A 15,995-nucleotide genomic window follows, 5' to 3' on the forward strand; every position below is an offset into this window, starting at 1 on the left:
GGTGTGCACCGACACACCACTTCTCCTGCCATGCTGATGCCACGTCCCACATACAGCAACTAGAAGGATGTGCAACTATGACATACAACTATCTACTGGGGCTTTGGGGGGAAAAAAAAAGGAGGAGGATTGGCAATAGGTGTTAGCTCAGAGTCAGTCTTCCTCAGCAAAAAGAGGAGGATTAGCATGGATGTTAGCTCAGGGCTGATCTTCTTCACAAAAAAAAAAAAAATAGAATATAGGTCAAGCCCTCAGCAAAGTGGCTAACATCTAGTGAGTGCTCAATAAATATTACCAGTGACTTTAGTTATTTATCTATTTTTGGTAAGGAAGATTGGCCCTGACCTAATATCTGTTGCCAATCTTCTATTTTGTATGTAGGTCGCCGCCACAGCATGGCTTGATGAGTGGTGCAGGTCTGCGCCCGGGATCCGAACCTGCAAACCCCGGGCTGCCAAAGCAGAGCCTGCGAACTTAACAACTATGCCATGGGACCGGCCCCACCAATGATCATTATAAGAGGGAGGTGCTTCAGGAGCTCAGAATAGACTTCATCCAGCTTGAGGAGGGTAGTTAGGGAGGGCTTCCTGGAGGAAGGGGATTGAGTTAGGTTGGGGAGAGATCTCTTCTAGCCGAGGAGACTGCCTGGGCAAAGGCCTGGAGGTGAGCTGTGAATAGTTCCAGGTACCTGAAGCCGAGAAGGAAAAATGCGTGGTGACAAGAGATGAGGTTTCTGAGACCCCCAGGAGCCTCAGGATCTTGAATGCCAGGCTGAGGAGCCCTGTCTGACCTTAATCTCGGGGGGGGGGGTCTCTACCACTGTCTGGCTATGTGATCTTGGGCCAGTCTCTTTATGTTCATTTGAGATTATAAGGAATATGATCCTTTATTTCACAGTGCTAAACTGTAATTTTCAATATTTCAAACTTTTAGAAAAGATGAAAAGCGTAGCACAATGAACACAGTATGCTCTTCTGTTATTTAGCTATTGACACAAATCAAATTACCCCAAACTTAGTCACTTAAAACAAAAAATATTTGTTATGTTAACTTGAAAAGCCTCAAAACAAGTTTATCCAGGAATACCCAAAAAATTGCAATTCAGGATCTGCATGCTATGGCAAACCATAGGCAAATCCAGGAAACAGAGAGGAGCTGCTTTTATAGAGAAAAGGGGGAGTAGGGCGGGGCTGTTCTAAAGAAAAGTCCATTGGGGGAAAGTAACAGTTCAGGGCGGCAACAGCTTCTCATTGGCTGAGCTGCAGCATTTCTCATTGGCTGGGCTGTTGCTGGGTGGGGAGAGAAATCTTCCTGCAGTAGTAAAGTAGTTGTACTTCCTGTCCAAGAAGCAAGCATACATCTCTTCCTGGTTGGTGTAATTGTTGATGTCTGATAGAGTCTGAGAGCTCCCCCTACAGGCCTTCCCAACTCCAATTTATTAAAGTTTCTTTTATTAATTTTTTTGTGTGTGTGATGAAGATCAGCCCTGGGCTAACATCCGTGCCCATCTTCCTCTACTTTATATGAGACGCAGCCACAGCATGGCGTGACAAGCAGTGCGTCAGTGCGCCCCGGGGATCCAAACCCGTGAACCCTTGGCCACTGAAGCGGAGCATGCGCACTTAACGGCTCACTGGTTTGGCCCCCTATTAATTTTTTTAAATATATATATTTTTTGGTGAGGAGGATCGGCCCTGAGCTAACATCTGTGCCCATCTTCCTCTATTTTGTATATGGGAGCCGCCACAGCATGGCTTGATCAGCGGTGGGTAGGGCCTCTGAAGCGGATCGTGGGAACTTAACCACTACGCCACCGGGCCAGCCCCTCTTTTATTAATTTCTACAGTCCCTCTCTGACTCTGAGCTCCTTGAGAGCATGACCCTGTCTGTCTTGTTCCCTGCTATGACTCTAGTGGCCTGACACACAGCAGATGGTCAGTAAATGTTTGGAAAATGACTGCTCTTACACTCTGCTGCGCGGAGAAAATGCAGCCATGAGAATTTCTGCCTGTGTGTGTGTGTGTGATTTTTTTGCTGTCGTATTTTAAAACACATCTCAGATTTCACCCATAAACACCTCAGAATGCACCTCTAACTGAGAAGAACATATTTAAACATAACTACCCTGCCATTATCAACCCTAAGAAATTAACAATAGCTCCTTTATATCATGGAACGCCCAGACACATTCAAATTTCCCTGGTGGTCAAGAATATCCGTTTCCTCTGTCTCACCCCCTTATTTGATGTTGCAAACTGCCCCGCACCGTATCCTCCTCTATTCCTGTTTTCCACTTTATTTTGCTCTGTAGCAATTAACACCTATGACAGATTTTATTCATCACATTGTCTGTCTTCCCTTTCCACCCACCTCAAAACAAAATTCAGGTCTGCAAGGTCAGGGAATTTTGTCTGTTTTCTCACTGCTGGTACAGAGCAGACTATCCAGAAATATTAAAGGAGTAAATCATGATAACGTCTGCCGTTTACTGAGAGCTTTCAAATTGCTTTATCATCCCTACACTCCTACGAGGTGGGTCCTATTCTTATCCCCTTTCACGGATAGAAAAGTGAAGTTCAGGAAGGTTCAAGTTTGGGCTGCACCGGATTCTTCCTTAAATCCCGTGAACGCCCTCAGGATAATCTCCGATCTCCCTAATTTAAGTCTCTTGGCGATCCACCACCTTGGGTCCCCAAGCCCTAGCTGGGTGCCTCCTCTTCTACTGGGGCTGACCACCGGGCTGGGTTGTCCGGGGCCTCGAATGCCTCCACATTGAACTGGAGCTTGATCACGTAAGCCGTGGGAAGCCAGGGAAGGTTCCTGAGCAGGGACAAGGACAGGGCCAGTGCTTTTTCCCTGAGCTCAGTCGCACGCCCTCCCCTCGCCCCTCTCCGCTCCCGGAAACGCGGTGGAAGGCGCGCAGGCGGCACAGCCTCTAGTGAGAAGCGCGCTCGTCGTCCCTGGCAACGGAGTCCGGAAGAACCACCGAGTCGCAGCCTGAGAGTGCAGAGCGGTCGCCGCGGGCCAGCGAGGCGCGGAGAGGTAGAGAGAGGCGCGGCGGGCCGATTGTCACGTGGGCGGCCGCGCGAAGGCGGGACTTCCGGCAGTGCGGTATTTTTTTTCCGGTTGGTGGCTCCTGCCGGCCCCTCCCCGACTGGGCCCTGCGCCCCCCGCCCCCCGCGGCCCCCCGCGGCTGGGCCCGCCGCCGTCATGAAGAAGTTCTTCCAGGAGATCAAGGCTGACATCAAGTTCAAGAGCGCGGGGCCTGGTCAGAAGCTCACGGACTCGGCAGGGTGCGTGACGAGCTTGGGGCCGGGACGGCCCTGGGAGGCCAGAGAGGGCGAGGGGCGGGAAGGGGCGGTGGAGAGTTAGGGGGAGGGGAGAGACCTGGGGGCGGGGCATGGCGGGAGTGAGGGGGAGGGGAGATGCCTGGGGGCGGGGCATGGCGGGAGTGAGGGGAGGAGAGGCCTGGGGGCGGGGCATGGGGGGTGGTCGTAAGGGGAGGGAGAGGCCTGGGGGTGGGGCATAGTGGGAGTAAGGGGCAGGGAGAGGCCTTGGGGGCGGGGCATGGCGGCAGTGCGGGGAGAGGTGTGGGGGCGGGGCATGGTGGGGGGTGGTCGTAAGGGGAGGGAGAGGCCTGGGGGCGGGGCATGGGGAGTGGTCGTAAGGGGAGGGGAGAGGCCTGGGGTGGGGCATGGTGGGAGTAAGGGGAGGGAGAGGCCTGGGGTGGGGCATGGTGGGGGGTGGAAAGGGGGAGGGGCGAGGCGTCAGGGGCGGGGCCTGGTGGGGATGTGGCGGGAGGGGGACCGGGCTGCAAGGAGTGAAGGGTCAATGGAGAGACCTCAGGGTGCTGGGGGCCGTCAGGGAGTGGCCTGGGGAGGGGAGATTTGGGTGAATCTGGGTGACCAGAGATTGGACGTGGGGAAGCGAGTCCAGCTGCAGTCGCAGAGTCCGGAGGCTTAGCGTCCGTGGCCATGGGGGTCTGGGCCCTGGTACTGGAGCCAGAGGGAGGGGTGGGGAGAGCCTGGAAGGCGGGGGTCCTGGGGCGTTGTTGGATGGGGCGTCAGGGGCTTGGGAGGTTTGAGTGAAGTGGGGGGCTGTGAAGGGCTGAGGAAGGTGGGGGAGGAGAAGGGGGGCAGGGAGCTGGGGGACTGTAGGAAGGGAAGGGGACGGGGCCTTGTGGGTGATGGTTGAGTGGCCTGGAGGCTCTGAGGGAGACCTGGGAGGGCAGGTGGCTTGTCTGGGGAGGACCTGAGGTGGAGAGCGGTGGGGAGGTGTGTGGAGGGCCAGTGCGGTGCAGAGGATGGGGAAGAGGCGCAGCAGGTGAGGATGCCAGGCTGAGGCTGGTGGGCTGAGAAGAAAGCTCCCCTGGGGGTGGGCTGAGTAGAGGGAGGCTGGGAGGGCTGGGGCTGCTGCAGGGAGCCCCAGAGGGGGCTGTGGGGACTGGCGGGGGTCTAGGATGGGGAGTGATGACTTCGGGGAGATGTCAGCCTGGAGAGGGCTGTGAGGAACAATGGAAGGGATTGTGAAGAGGGGGGCTACCAGGGGGTAGGAGGCGAGGCAGGGAGGCGGGCAGAAGGGGGTTGTGAGCGAGAGTGGGTGCAGGGCGGGGGCATCAGGGCATCCGTCATGAGGATGGGGGCTTCCTGGGGTTCTTGAGAGGGGAGCACCAAGTGGGCCAAAGGAGGCCCATGAGGGCCAGGTCCGTGAGTAAGGGAGAATCAGGTCCTGAGAGCCTGAGGGGGGAGGCGAGGGCAGCCTAAGAGGGGGTCTGGGAGAGCGGTGGGCCAGACGAGGGGGTCCCTTCATTTGTTCAACAAGTAGTGGGTGGGGTGGGGCCCTGGGCGGCTGGGACTGCGTGTGACAGGAAGAGGTGGGGGCGGTGGGGGTGATGGGGTGTCAGACTGGAGGCCGGGATGGGAGGGGAGGGGAGTGGTGTGGAGACCCAGCTTGTGTGAGGGCGTGGAGCAGGACGGGACTCGGGGTGTGTGGGAGGGGGTGTCCCGCACTTTTAGAGCGTGAAGGAGACCACATCCCTGCTCCCCCAGGGCTCCCCTTCTAGCGGGGGTGGGGGGCAGACAAACCAGCACCTGTGTGATGAGGGAGCAGGCCGTGTTCAGGGCCACTGGGAAGAACGAGCAGGCGGATAGTGAGTGGTCTTGGGCCCCTGGGTGGTCTCTGCAGAGGCGACAGTTGAGCCTAGAGCTGGGCGAGGGGAGACTCAGCCCCTTTCTCACACACACACACACACACCCCAAGCAGCCCCAGCCCCTCCCAGACCTCCCTTCCTGGTCCCCCGCCCAGGCGGAACGTTCCGGCAGAAGGCACAGAAAGTGCAGAGCCTGTGTGGGCACCGCAGGGACCAGTGTGGGTAGAGAGGAGCGAACGAGGGAAAGGGGCAGGTGGTGGAAGGCCTGCCTGGGGCCGAGGGAGGCGTTAGGATTCTGTGGTGCGTGTGAGGGGAGGGCATGTGGAGGAGGGACGTGCGCTGGCTTAGGTTTTATTTTTTTGTGAGGAAGATTAGCCCTGAGCTAACATCCAATGCCAATCCTCCTCTTTTTGCTGAGGAAGACCGTCCCTGGGCTAACATCTGTGCCCATCTTCCTCCACTTTATATGGGACGCCGCCACAGCATGGCCTGACAAGCGGTGCGTCAGTGCACGCCCGGGATCCAAACCAGCGAACCCCGCGTGCTGAAGTGGAGCGCGAACCTAACCACTATGACACGGGGCCCGCCCCCTGGCTTAGGTTTTAGAAGGATCCCTCTGGCCCCCCAGCGGAGCCAGGAAGGGGATGGGTGAGATTTTTATAGAAAGATCTAGGTATCCCATGGGGCTAGGGCAGGTCTACGGGCCCGTCCTCTCCTCACCCCCGCCCAGGTTCTCAGCTGTGGGGAGGGCAGGAGAGAGGGGCAGGGATCGGCAGGAAGCAGGTCCCAGGGGTCTTGGGACAAGAAAAAAGATCTGCTCGTCTATCTGAGCGGAGCGGCAGGCAGGAGGGCCATGAACTGAGAGGCTGGCTTCTGAGAAGGTTCTAGAGACATAGCACAGATGATTCCAACTCCTGGGGTTGGGAGAGGGTCCTGGGGGGGCGGGCAAGGCAGGGGAGTCAGACCAGGGTGGGAGGAAGGCCCTGTCTGCTGGGACGTTCCGTGCTGTGTGGGTTAGGGAGGCCTCCATCCATCCATCCATCACGTGGGGTGATCGCAGTGCCTGTTTCCCGGGTGGAGGCGCGAGTGAACGGGGTCTGGGTAACCCGAGGCCTGCCTGTGACCCGGCACGCTGCCTGGGCCTTGGCGACCCTCTGGGGCTTGTGAGAGGGCGTCTTGAGACCCCTGGCAGAGGACTGTTGGTGGGACTGTTGGTATGCTCCCAGCACGCTGCCCGGCACACAGTAGGCGCTCAATAAATGAAGCTGCGCCGGCTGGGCGCAGGCAGACAGTAAGGGCGGAGGCTCTAGGGCAGGGAGCGAGGAGAGGGAGGACGCCTCTGAGTCTCGTGGGTTCCTAGAGACGTTAGGGTGACTTCACCCTGCTCCACCGTGACGGCCCCCTCGTGGGGGGCACTGTTATCCCCACTTAACAGGTGACGACCCTGAGGCCCAGGCCCGTGCAGGACTCGCCCAAACGGGCAGAGCCAGGAGCAGAGCCACCCTCTGCCTCCGGGGGCTCTTCCTTCTGTGTTAGCACCGGCTGGTGGCCGTGGGCGGCCCCGGGGAAAGAGGGATGTGTCTGACTGATGGGAGGGAACAGAAGTGGGAGAGGGACAGAAGCTCCTCCGTCTGACCCTGTGTCACCACACTTCCTTCTGTGTCTCCCCAGGGAGAAGGCCCCCAAAGAAAGACCCAACCAGCCGGCGCACCGGCCGCCCCGCCAGGGCCCCACGGATGAGGCACAGATGGCGGCCGCCGCGGCGCTGGCCCGGCTCGAGCAGAAGCAGCCCCGGGCCCGGGGCCCCTCGTCGCAGGACTCCATCCGGAACCAGGGTGAGCCGCGGCCAGCCTCGGGCCGTGGGGGGCGGGGCGGAGCCAGGCCTCTGCACGCCACCTTCACGCCCCCCTGTCCTCGGGGCCGGTCCACACTGGTCACAGGTCCCAGGCCCCGTGCGGGGCCCTGGAGGAAGATAATTACACGCCAGCGACTTTGGGGGCTTTAAAATCACACGTGAGGGGGTGGAATGCAGGGTGAAAAGGCACCAGGGGTCTGAGGGGGTCTGGGCGGCGCGGGTTCAGGGAGGTTGAGGGAGGGGAGGCGGGAGCTGGGGTGGAGGTCGTCATCAGGCGAAGCCTGGGGCCTGGAGCGGTGGCTCAGGCGGAGGGCGGCACAGACCTCGAGCTGGAGGGAGGATTGGACCCACACGAGGGTCCGGGGAGGGGCGGGCCTGGCTCTCAGGCCGAGTCGGGGGCTGACGGGGCTCGGGGTCAGCCCTGGGGACAGGGCAGGGCCCACACTGACCCTTCTCTGCCTTCCCTCCAGTGAGAAAGGAGCTTCGAGCTGAAGCGACCGTCAGCGGGAGCACCGAGGCCCCGGGGACCAATGTGGTAAAGCGTCCGCATGCTAGCCTGACCCTCCTGACCCCCGAAGGGTGGCCTGGGGCAGGGGGCTGGGAGCCTGCAGAGGGCCCCCCGGTTCTCGCCTGCGTTGGTCTAATTAGCCATCTCCTCATCACCAGCCAAGGCCAGCCCTGGGCTGTAAGCACCTGGTGCTGGGGGGCTGCGGGGACACAGAGGAGACGTCAGGGTGGGTAGAGGACCCCTCTGGCCTGGGGGTGTGAAGGCAGGCTGGGGAGCCCCGCCTTGAACGGTGGAGGCAGGTTGAGTGCGGTGCTGACTGGGACCTTCACACTCGGCACCTGATGATGCCAGGCCTGGGTGCTGAGGGTGAGCCTGGACCCCATCAGCTCGTTTGTTCCTCCTGTAACCCTGTGAGGGTGGGTGCTGTCATAGTTCCCACTTGTCAGAAGAGGAGACTGAGGTTCAGAGAGGTGAAGCCAGCTGTCCTCGGTCAGTCACCTAGCATCCGGCGAGGGCGGGACTGGAACCCCAGTCTGTCCACCTCCAAAGCCTGTACTCTCAGTACTGCCCTCTCCTGCCTTCCTGGGATGTAGGAGGGGTCCTCAGAGACTGGTGTAATCAGAGAGGCCTTCCTCGAGGAGGTGGGCTTCAAAGGCGACCTGGGCAGAAGGGTGTTCCGAGCAGCTCCACCCTCAAGGTCTCACTGAATCTTAGAATGGAAGAGACCCTAGAGATTGCCCAGGAACTGCGGCCCTGCGAGAGGCTGGGACTGTTCAGGGCACCGTGACTCCTGACTCCCCCAGCGCCCCTTCCTCACCGGAGGGACGGGAACAGCAGGAGCCACTGACGGAGCGCTCACCCCGTGTCTGAGGCTGCTGTGCACTCTGTTCCTTGTTGAATTCCGAGGTGGTCCTGGCAGAGACAGCTTACGGGCCAGAAACCAGGCTCGAGGGGCTTGGTCGCTGGGCCAGGGTGTCCCACCAATAAGCAGAGGGACAGCGTTGGGACTGGGGATGTGTGGCTCCCAGGGCTGTGGCTCAGGGTGGCCTCTGTCCAGTCCCGGCTCAGACCCTTCACCCCGTCCCCAGGCGCCGGAGCCCAGAGAGGAAGGCTCGCCCCACGTGGCGGCACCCGGAGTGTTCTTCACCTGCCCGCTCACGGGGGCCACCCTGAGGAAGGACCAGCGGGACGCCCGCATCAAGGAGGCCATTCTCTCGGTGAGCGCCCCCACCCCCACCTCCAAGGGTCAGGGGCTGGAGCCGCCTCCAGGAGGCCCGGTGACAGATCCTCCTGATGTCCCCACCTGCTGCAGTGTTTCTGTGTTAAGCTCTCTAGAGGTGATAGTCACACTGGTACAGAATCCAAAAGGCAAAGGGAGGCGGGGAAAGCGCCTCCCGAGGCCCCGGCTCCAAGTGGTTTCGCTCCTGGTCAGAGACGTTCCAGAGGCGTCTCCCCTCGCTGCTCTCTCTGTTGTACGTGAGGGCTAACGTTCCGCTCACGCCCGACACAGACACCGCCAGCTGTTGCGTCAGTACAGACAGAACCGCGAGGTAATTTTTTCCTTAACACTTTGTATTTGAAAATAATCTCAAACTTCAAGGAAAGTAGCAAAACCAGAAAGAACAGCTGCACGTCCTTTACCCAGAGACTGAGGTTCTCGTTATCGTTATAACAAATCACTCTACAGTCTGAGGCTTTAAACAGCACACGCCTGTTCTTAGAGTTCTGGAGGGCAGAAGCCACACAGGCGTCACGGGGCTGCAGTCAGGCCGGCAGCAGGGCTGGTTCCCTCTGGAGGCTCCAGGGCGAGTCCGTTTCCTGGCCCTTCCCAGCGTCCAGGCCGCCCGTGTTCCTCGGCTCGTGGCGCCTCCCTCCATCCTCACAGCTGGCGACGCCAGGCCGAGCCGTCCTCAGGCTGCCATGTCTCTGGTCCTGTCTGTCCCCCTTTTAAGGGCCCGTATGCTTACCGTGGGCTCCTCGAGGCTCCTCTCCCATTCTAAGTCTGCTGGTCCGCAGCCTTAATTCTAGCTGCTCCCTTCTCCCCTCCTTGCTGGGTAAGTCAGCGCGTTCACAGGTTCCAGGACGTGGATATCTCAGTTATTCTGCCAACCGTACCCAAATTTGCTGGGTGTTAACATTTTTGCCCCATTTGCCCTGGCACCCCTCTTTCTTTTTTTCTGAACCATTTGAGAGAAAGTTCTGCATTCTCGTTAGCAACTGCTTAACTCTCTACCATAAATCGTTCCATAACTATTTAACCAGCCCCTGCTTGACGAGTGAGAACAATTACGTGATGAAAAACCTCGTCTGTACATCACTTTGACCTGTAGGCTCAGGTCCAGAATTGGGGTTGCTGGGACAAAGGCCACGTGCGTGGGGATTCAGATAGTTGTAACCAGGTGAACCTCCATAGGGTCATCTCCGTTCACACTCCTGCCAGCAGTGTGTGGGAGAGCCCCCATTTCCCCATCCCTTCACCGTCACTGTGGGTTAACAAACTTTACCCAAATCGAAGGTGAAAAGAATAGGGTAGTTTTAATTTGCATTTTTCTTATTTTGTGTTAGGTTGGCCATGTTTTTATATAAGAATGTATTCTGTGGCCGTTTTTCTATTGGGCAATTGGTCTTTATTGATTTGTAGGCACTCTTTACATATTAGGGAAATTAGCCTTTTGCCTATGATATAAGTTGCAAATTTTCCCCAGTTGGTTAATTTTCGACTCTTCTCAGGGTCACTTTGCCACATAGAAATTTTTGATCTCTGTATAATTAAGGTGTTGGTCTTATTTTATGGCTTTTGGGCTTTGTGTCATACTTAGAAAGGCCTCCCCACTTGGTATTACAATCATTCTTCCGTGGTTTTTCTAGCGCTTTTCTGTTTTGCTTTTTGTTGTTTAATGTTTAAAGCTTTGATCCAACTAGAAGTGACTCCTGTGTAGAGTATGAAGCATGGACCAGTGTTATTTTTTTTCCGGATAGCTACCCACTTTTCCCCCCCCGCACTTTTTTTGCCTTTTATTGAAAACACCTCTCTTCTGGCCACAGCTGTGACATCTCCCCTTCTCACAGGGTAAATCCCTATGTGGATTTGGTTCCTTTCTGGACGTTCTGTTCCTTTGTCCCTTGTCTGCTCCTATGCCCTGGTCCTGATTTAAACGTGGCTGCGAGTTGCCTGGAAACATCTGAGAGCAGCAGCTCTTCCCTGGGGGTTGGTTGTGGTCCCGAGGAAGCTGTGGGGTCGTCCGAGCTGGGCCTGGCTCGGGCGTGTCCTGAGGATGCCCCCATCTCGCTGCCACTTCTCTGCCTCTCTCCTTCTCTGGGGACCTGTGCTCTCTGCCCCCGTGTCCGTGCCCTCCTGTCCCACCCCAGCACCCACACTGCAAACTGGCCGGCAGAGATCCGTGTCGGACGGAGCCCCGAGGTGGCCTCCCCTGGGCTGCCGCCGTCCCCTTCTCTGGGGTGAGAGCAGGGCTGAGGCCCAGCGTGGGGTCGTCGAAAGGGCCTTCCTCCTCTCTTTCTGCCGAGCGTGCAGTTGAGTTTGCTTGGTTGAGCGCTACTGGCCTGCCTGAGACAGTCGTTCCCGTTACGACTGCTGCCCCTGCGTGGTGGCCTCCAGGCCCCGAGGCGAGCGCTTTTCGCTGTGCTTTCCTCCCTCCCCCAGCACTTTGCCACCGACCCGGTGGCCGCCTCCATCATGAAGATCCACACGTTCAACAAGGACCGGGACAAGGTCAAGCTGGGCGTGGACACCATCGCCAAGTGAGTGCCAGCCCCGTGGCCTCCATCGAGCCCTGCGGGGGCCCGGAAGGGACAGGGCGCTGCGAGGGAGGCCGGGCCCCACCCTTCCCTGCCCTGAGCCCACGGGGCAGGGGCTTGGCCTCTCTGGGCCTCACTTGAGCTGTCTTGTAAAATGAAGGGGTTCACGGGATCGGGGTTCCCAGCACTGGCTCCCCTGAGGGATCATCAGGGAATGTGAAGGAGGCAGCGTCCAGCCCCACACTCCTGACTCAGCAGGTGCTGGGGGGCCCAGAAGTCCGCGTTGCTCAGGAGCCCCACCGGGGACCCACTGGCTCCGGTGGCCCGTTATTCTGGCTCTGTCCGCTTCACCCCACTACTGGGGTTCGTTGGTGCCCTCAAGGGGGGGCAGGACCGAGGAGGAAGCACGGCGGCAGGCTTCCTGGTGGGCAGTGGCGTCCCGCGCTGGCCCAGGCTGTTGGCATCGGGGCTTGGGTTCCGTGGGGTGTCTGAGGTGCGACGGCAGCCCCCCTGCGGTCACCGTGCCGCTTCTCCCCTTACCGCGAGGCCGGCTGTGGCTCTGAGCCGCTGTCCCCCTGGGGGCGGGAGGTGCAGAGGAGCAGGCAGCCGATCCGGGCCCATCCTCCGCCCCCGATTCCGCCGCAGGTACCTCGACAACATCCACCTGCACCCCGAGGAGGAGAGGTACCGGAAGATCAAGCTGCAGAACAAGGTGTTCCAGGTGAGGCCCGCGGGCGGGCCCGCGCCGTCACACGGGACCCCGTCTGGCCTGCACACGGCCAGCGGCGGCCGGAGCCGGGCCGCGGGAGGGCCCCTCCAGGGCAAGGGTTGAGGCGGCACAAGGTGGCAGGCGGGGAGGGAGGGCTTTGTGAACGCAGGTCACACGCTGCGTGTATTTTGTCTGCTCTCCCACCTCCGGCGTAGGGTGACTTTGAATTAGTTGGGACATATCAGCACTGGGGAGTTTTCACACGAGTCCAGGCTTCTGGTTTCCATGGAGAAATCGCAGGGTCCCACCATCCCGGCCCCTGTTACCCGTGTAGCTGGCGGGGCACCCACTGGACCCCCCCACCATCACACGCAGCCCACCCTCCCACTTTGGGACCCCCACCCCCACCCCCACTGTCCTCTGGTTCTTCAGCCCCCTTCCTCACCCCGTGGGTGACCCTCTGGGGTCCCACGCCCTCTGTGAGTGGCTGCTGGGAAGCCCGCAGCCTCTCCTTAGACAAGCGCGTTACTGCTCAGCTCTGCAGACCGCTTTGGGGCTTCGTCCCGTCCAGGGGTCAGCAGGCACTCTGAGAGCGGGGGACTCCGGGCGGAGAGTGGGGACCCTGGGCCGGGTGGGGCGGGCTGGGCAGCCAGGCCGGCGGGGCTCGAGGCGGTCCCAGGGCCCTGCTGACCCCCGCTCCGCTCCCAGGAGCGCATTAACTGCCTGGAAGGGACCCACGAGTTTTTTGAGGCCATCGGCTTCCAGAAGGTGCTGCTGCCGGTTCCCGATCAGGGTAAGAGGGGTGGAGGGGCCCTGGCGGCGCCGGGAGCGGGGTGCGGGGCCGCTCCGGGGTGGAGTGACGCCCGTGCCCGCCGCAGAGGGCCCCGAGGAGTTCTACGTGCTGAGCGCGGCCGCCCTGGCCCAGCCGCAGAGCCTGGAGCGCCACAAGGAGCAGCTGCTGAGCGCCCAGCCCGTGCGGGCCACGCTGGCCCGCCAGCGCCGCGTCTTCCGGCCGTCGCCCCTGGCCTCCCAGTTCGACCTGCCCCGCGACTTCTTCAGCCTCACGGCCGAGGAGGTCAAGCGCGAGCAGCGGCTGCGGTCCGAGGCCGTGGAGCGGCTGAGCGTGCTGCGGACCAAGGCCATGCGGGAGAAGGAGGAGCAGAGGGAGCTGCGCAGATACACCTACACGCTGCTGCGCGTGCGCCTCCCCGACGGCTGCCTCCTCCAGGGTGGGTGCCGCTGCGGGGGGCCGGCAGGGCCAGGGCTGTGGGGGAGGGTCCCGAGCCGAGGCCCAGGAGCCGCGTCTGTTGGTGGAGCCGAGCTGGGTGCGGGGTGAGCTGCTGCTGCGGGTTTGCCGTGCCCCCCGGCAGGGGCGGGAGGCGGCACGCAGCTCCGTCTTAGGACGGTGACGGCTCAGGGGGCCGGGGGGCTCCCACGAGCTCCAGGCCCACTGTCTGTCTGGCCCCGCAGGGACCTTCTACGCCCGGGAGCGGGTGGCGGCGCTGTACGGCTTCGTCCGGGAGGCCTTGCAGAGCGACTGGCTGCCTTTCGAGCTGCTGGCCACCGGCGGGCAGAAGCTGTCGGAGGACGAGAACCCGGCCTTCAACGAGTGCGGGCTGGTGAGTGGCGGAGGGGCTCCGGGCCCTCTGGGTTCTCGTTGAATCGGCGCCATCTCCCGACGAGGGCGGTGCTCTCCAGTACCGGGGGCCAGGCTCCCGGGTTTAAGGCCCCCCCGTGCACTGACTCGCAGGGTGACCTCCAGTGAGTAATGTCCCTGTGCCTGTGTCCCACCTATAAAATGGGGACATAGCGCGTGTTAGTTGGAGTCCTCCAAGGAGCAGAACCAAGTCGGGAGTGGAAATCGGGCTCACTGGGGAGCAGCAGAGCGGGCAGGAGCGCGCTCCGACCCTGGCGCGGGGACACGAGGCAGGAAGGAGGCCTGCAAGCTGGCACGGCTTCAGCCAGGCCGGGGTGTCTGAGCCCAGCTGGTCGTCAGAGGGGCCCCTGCTGCGGGAACGGCCTGGGCGAGCACAGCCCAGCTCCGATTGGTTCCGAAGGACTGACCGTGGAGACGTGGGCTCTGTCACTTAGAGGCCAGAGTGAGGCTGAGGCTTCTTGCCCGCCGCAGGTGCCCTCAGCCCTCCTGACCTTCTCATGGGACTTGGCCGTGCTGGAGGACATCAGGGCCGCGGGGGCCGAGCCCAACTCAGCTATCCTGAAGCCTGAGCTCCTGTCGGCCATCGAGAAGCTCTCGTGAAATAAAAGCAGGGTTGGCTTCGGCCCCGTGGGTCTGTCTCGTGCTCTGCTCCTGCGTCCCCCTCCACTCCCTCGTCCCAGCCCCCTTGGGAGCTGCTTGCCCCAGCCCGGAGCCCCGTGAGCACACGGAGGGGCGCTGGTTGGCCAGGGACACGTGCTGTCCAGACATGGGCCCCTGGGCAGGAGAGCAGGCCTGCGGCCTGCACCCAGTCCCCACGTGCTGTGGCCTGGCGGCCGGGGCTGGGCCTGAGGCTGCCCCGTGGGGCTGCTGACAGCAGCAGAGAGACACGCTGGGCTGCCAAGACCCAGTTCTGTAATGACTAAATTATGAACCCGAATAAATAGGACGTTGACTAGTGTCCGGGTAGTGAATTCAGGCTGTGCAGGGTGGGCAGGGTCAGCGGACGCAGAGCTGCTGGCAGAAGGGCCTGGGCGCAGCTCCCGGGGACGTGGGGCCAGTGGATGCTGGCCTCGGGCGGGTGTCGGCCCCCAGGAGCCCGCATGTCCCAGGCAAGCTTTTCACCTCATGTACTTTCCTGGGGAGGGAGTCCACACCCACTGTCCCCACTGCCCAGCTGAGGGAGGACGTTCCAGGGACCCGGGGCCTCCAGGCTCAGCAGAGTATGTTCCTGTTTCCACGTCTTCGTCCCTGCAACCTGTGACAGAAGGGACTTTGTGTGTGATTAAGAATCTTGAGATGGGGAGGCTGTCCTGGGTTGTTAGCCAGGTGGGCCCAGTGTCATCACAGGGGTCGTTATGTGGAAGGAAGAGGCACAAGAGATGGGAAGACACTACGATGCAGGTCTCAAAGATGGAGGAAGGGGCCATGAGCTAAGGAACGCAGGCACCTCTAGAGGCTGGAAAAGGTATGGAAATGGACCCTGTGCAGAGCTTCCAGAAGGAACCAGCCCTGCCCAGACCTGGATTTTAACCCAGTGAGGCCCGTATCACACTTCTGATCCCCAGAACCGTGAGAACAAGTCTGTGTTAAGCCACCAAGTTGGTGGTGACTTGTTACGGCAGTCACAGGGAACCCAGGCACACAGGGAAACTGACGCCTGGAATATCAAAAGCACCCTGGTCACGCCCCGGTGGGGAGGTGCCCCAGCCCATGTCCTTAACCACTCACCTGGAATGTCCCCTCTCTCTCACCCCTGCTGGCCACTGGCTCCAGTCCCTTCTCCACTCCCCCTGCACGGAGGCCTGTGGTGCTGGTCCTCTGGCCACTGCCAGCTGCGTGATGGGCAGACTTGAAGCCTCGAGGCCCCAATGTGATTCCAAAACAAAAATCCCTTGTAACCCCCAGCCAGTAAATAGCCCCTCACACCTGGGCCACACAGCTCTGTTCTCACGCGGGGCAGGACCTGGGCCACTCCTTCCTCACCGCCCCATCTCGGGGACAGAGCACCACCTGGGCCTGTCACTCAGGTCCCACAGCTGCTACTAGGAGTTGACTGCAAGTTGTCAGGTGGCCAACTCAAACGGGTTTAGGGGCCTCGACTGGGTCAGGCAGTCACGGCACAGATGTGGTACCCGTGCCCGTCCTCAGACACAGCTGCAGCCCGCCTCCAGCAGCAAGTCCTGGCTGGGTCAGGGCCGGTGCCCTCACCCTGGAACTGGGGCGTCTGTCGGCCCCACCCAGACGGGGCTGGGGAGGAATGGGGCCCCTGAAGGGTTGGATCAGTGTTGGCAGGAGAGACTAGCCTGGCAGGATCTTGGCCACCACACGGCGAGCGCCCCGAGGGTGGGGTAGTGTTGCCCT

The 15,995-nt window shown here is 60.7% G+C and overlaps 1 protein-coding gene across 1 annotated transcript; it reads left to right on the forward strand.

The window, feature by feature from the left end:
- Window positions 1-3,096: 3,096 nt before the first annotated feature.
- Window positions 3,097-14,592, forward strand: UBXN6 (UBX domain protein 6). The gene is made up of 10 exons (XM_004441290.3): window positions 3,097-3,293; window positions 6,821-6,984; window positions 7,475-7,539; window positions 8,601-8,729; window positions 11,174-11,271; window positions 11,914-11,989; window positions 12,686-12,770; window positions 12,856-13,206; window positions 13,448-13,596; window positions 14,106-14,592. Exons 1-10 carry the CDS (start codon window positions 3,211-3,213, stop codon window positions 14,232-14,234), a joined length of 1,329 nt encoding a protein of 442 aa, XP_004441347.1. The 5' UTR covers window positions 3,097-3,210; the 3' UTR covers window positions 14,235-14,592.
- Window positions 14,593-15,995: the final 1,403 nt, after the last annotated feature.

Source organism: Ceratotherium simum, chromosome 39 (genome assembly GCF_057802395.1).
Source record: "Ceratotherium simum simum isolate JZ-2026a chromosome 39, ASM5780239v1, whole genome shotgun sequence".
NCBI classification, from domain to species: domain Eukaryota; kingdom Metazoa; phylum Chordata; class Mammalia; order Perissodactyla; family Rhinocerotidae; genus Ceratotherium; species Ceratotherium simum.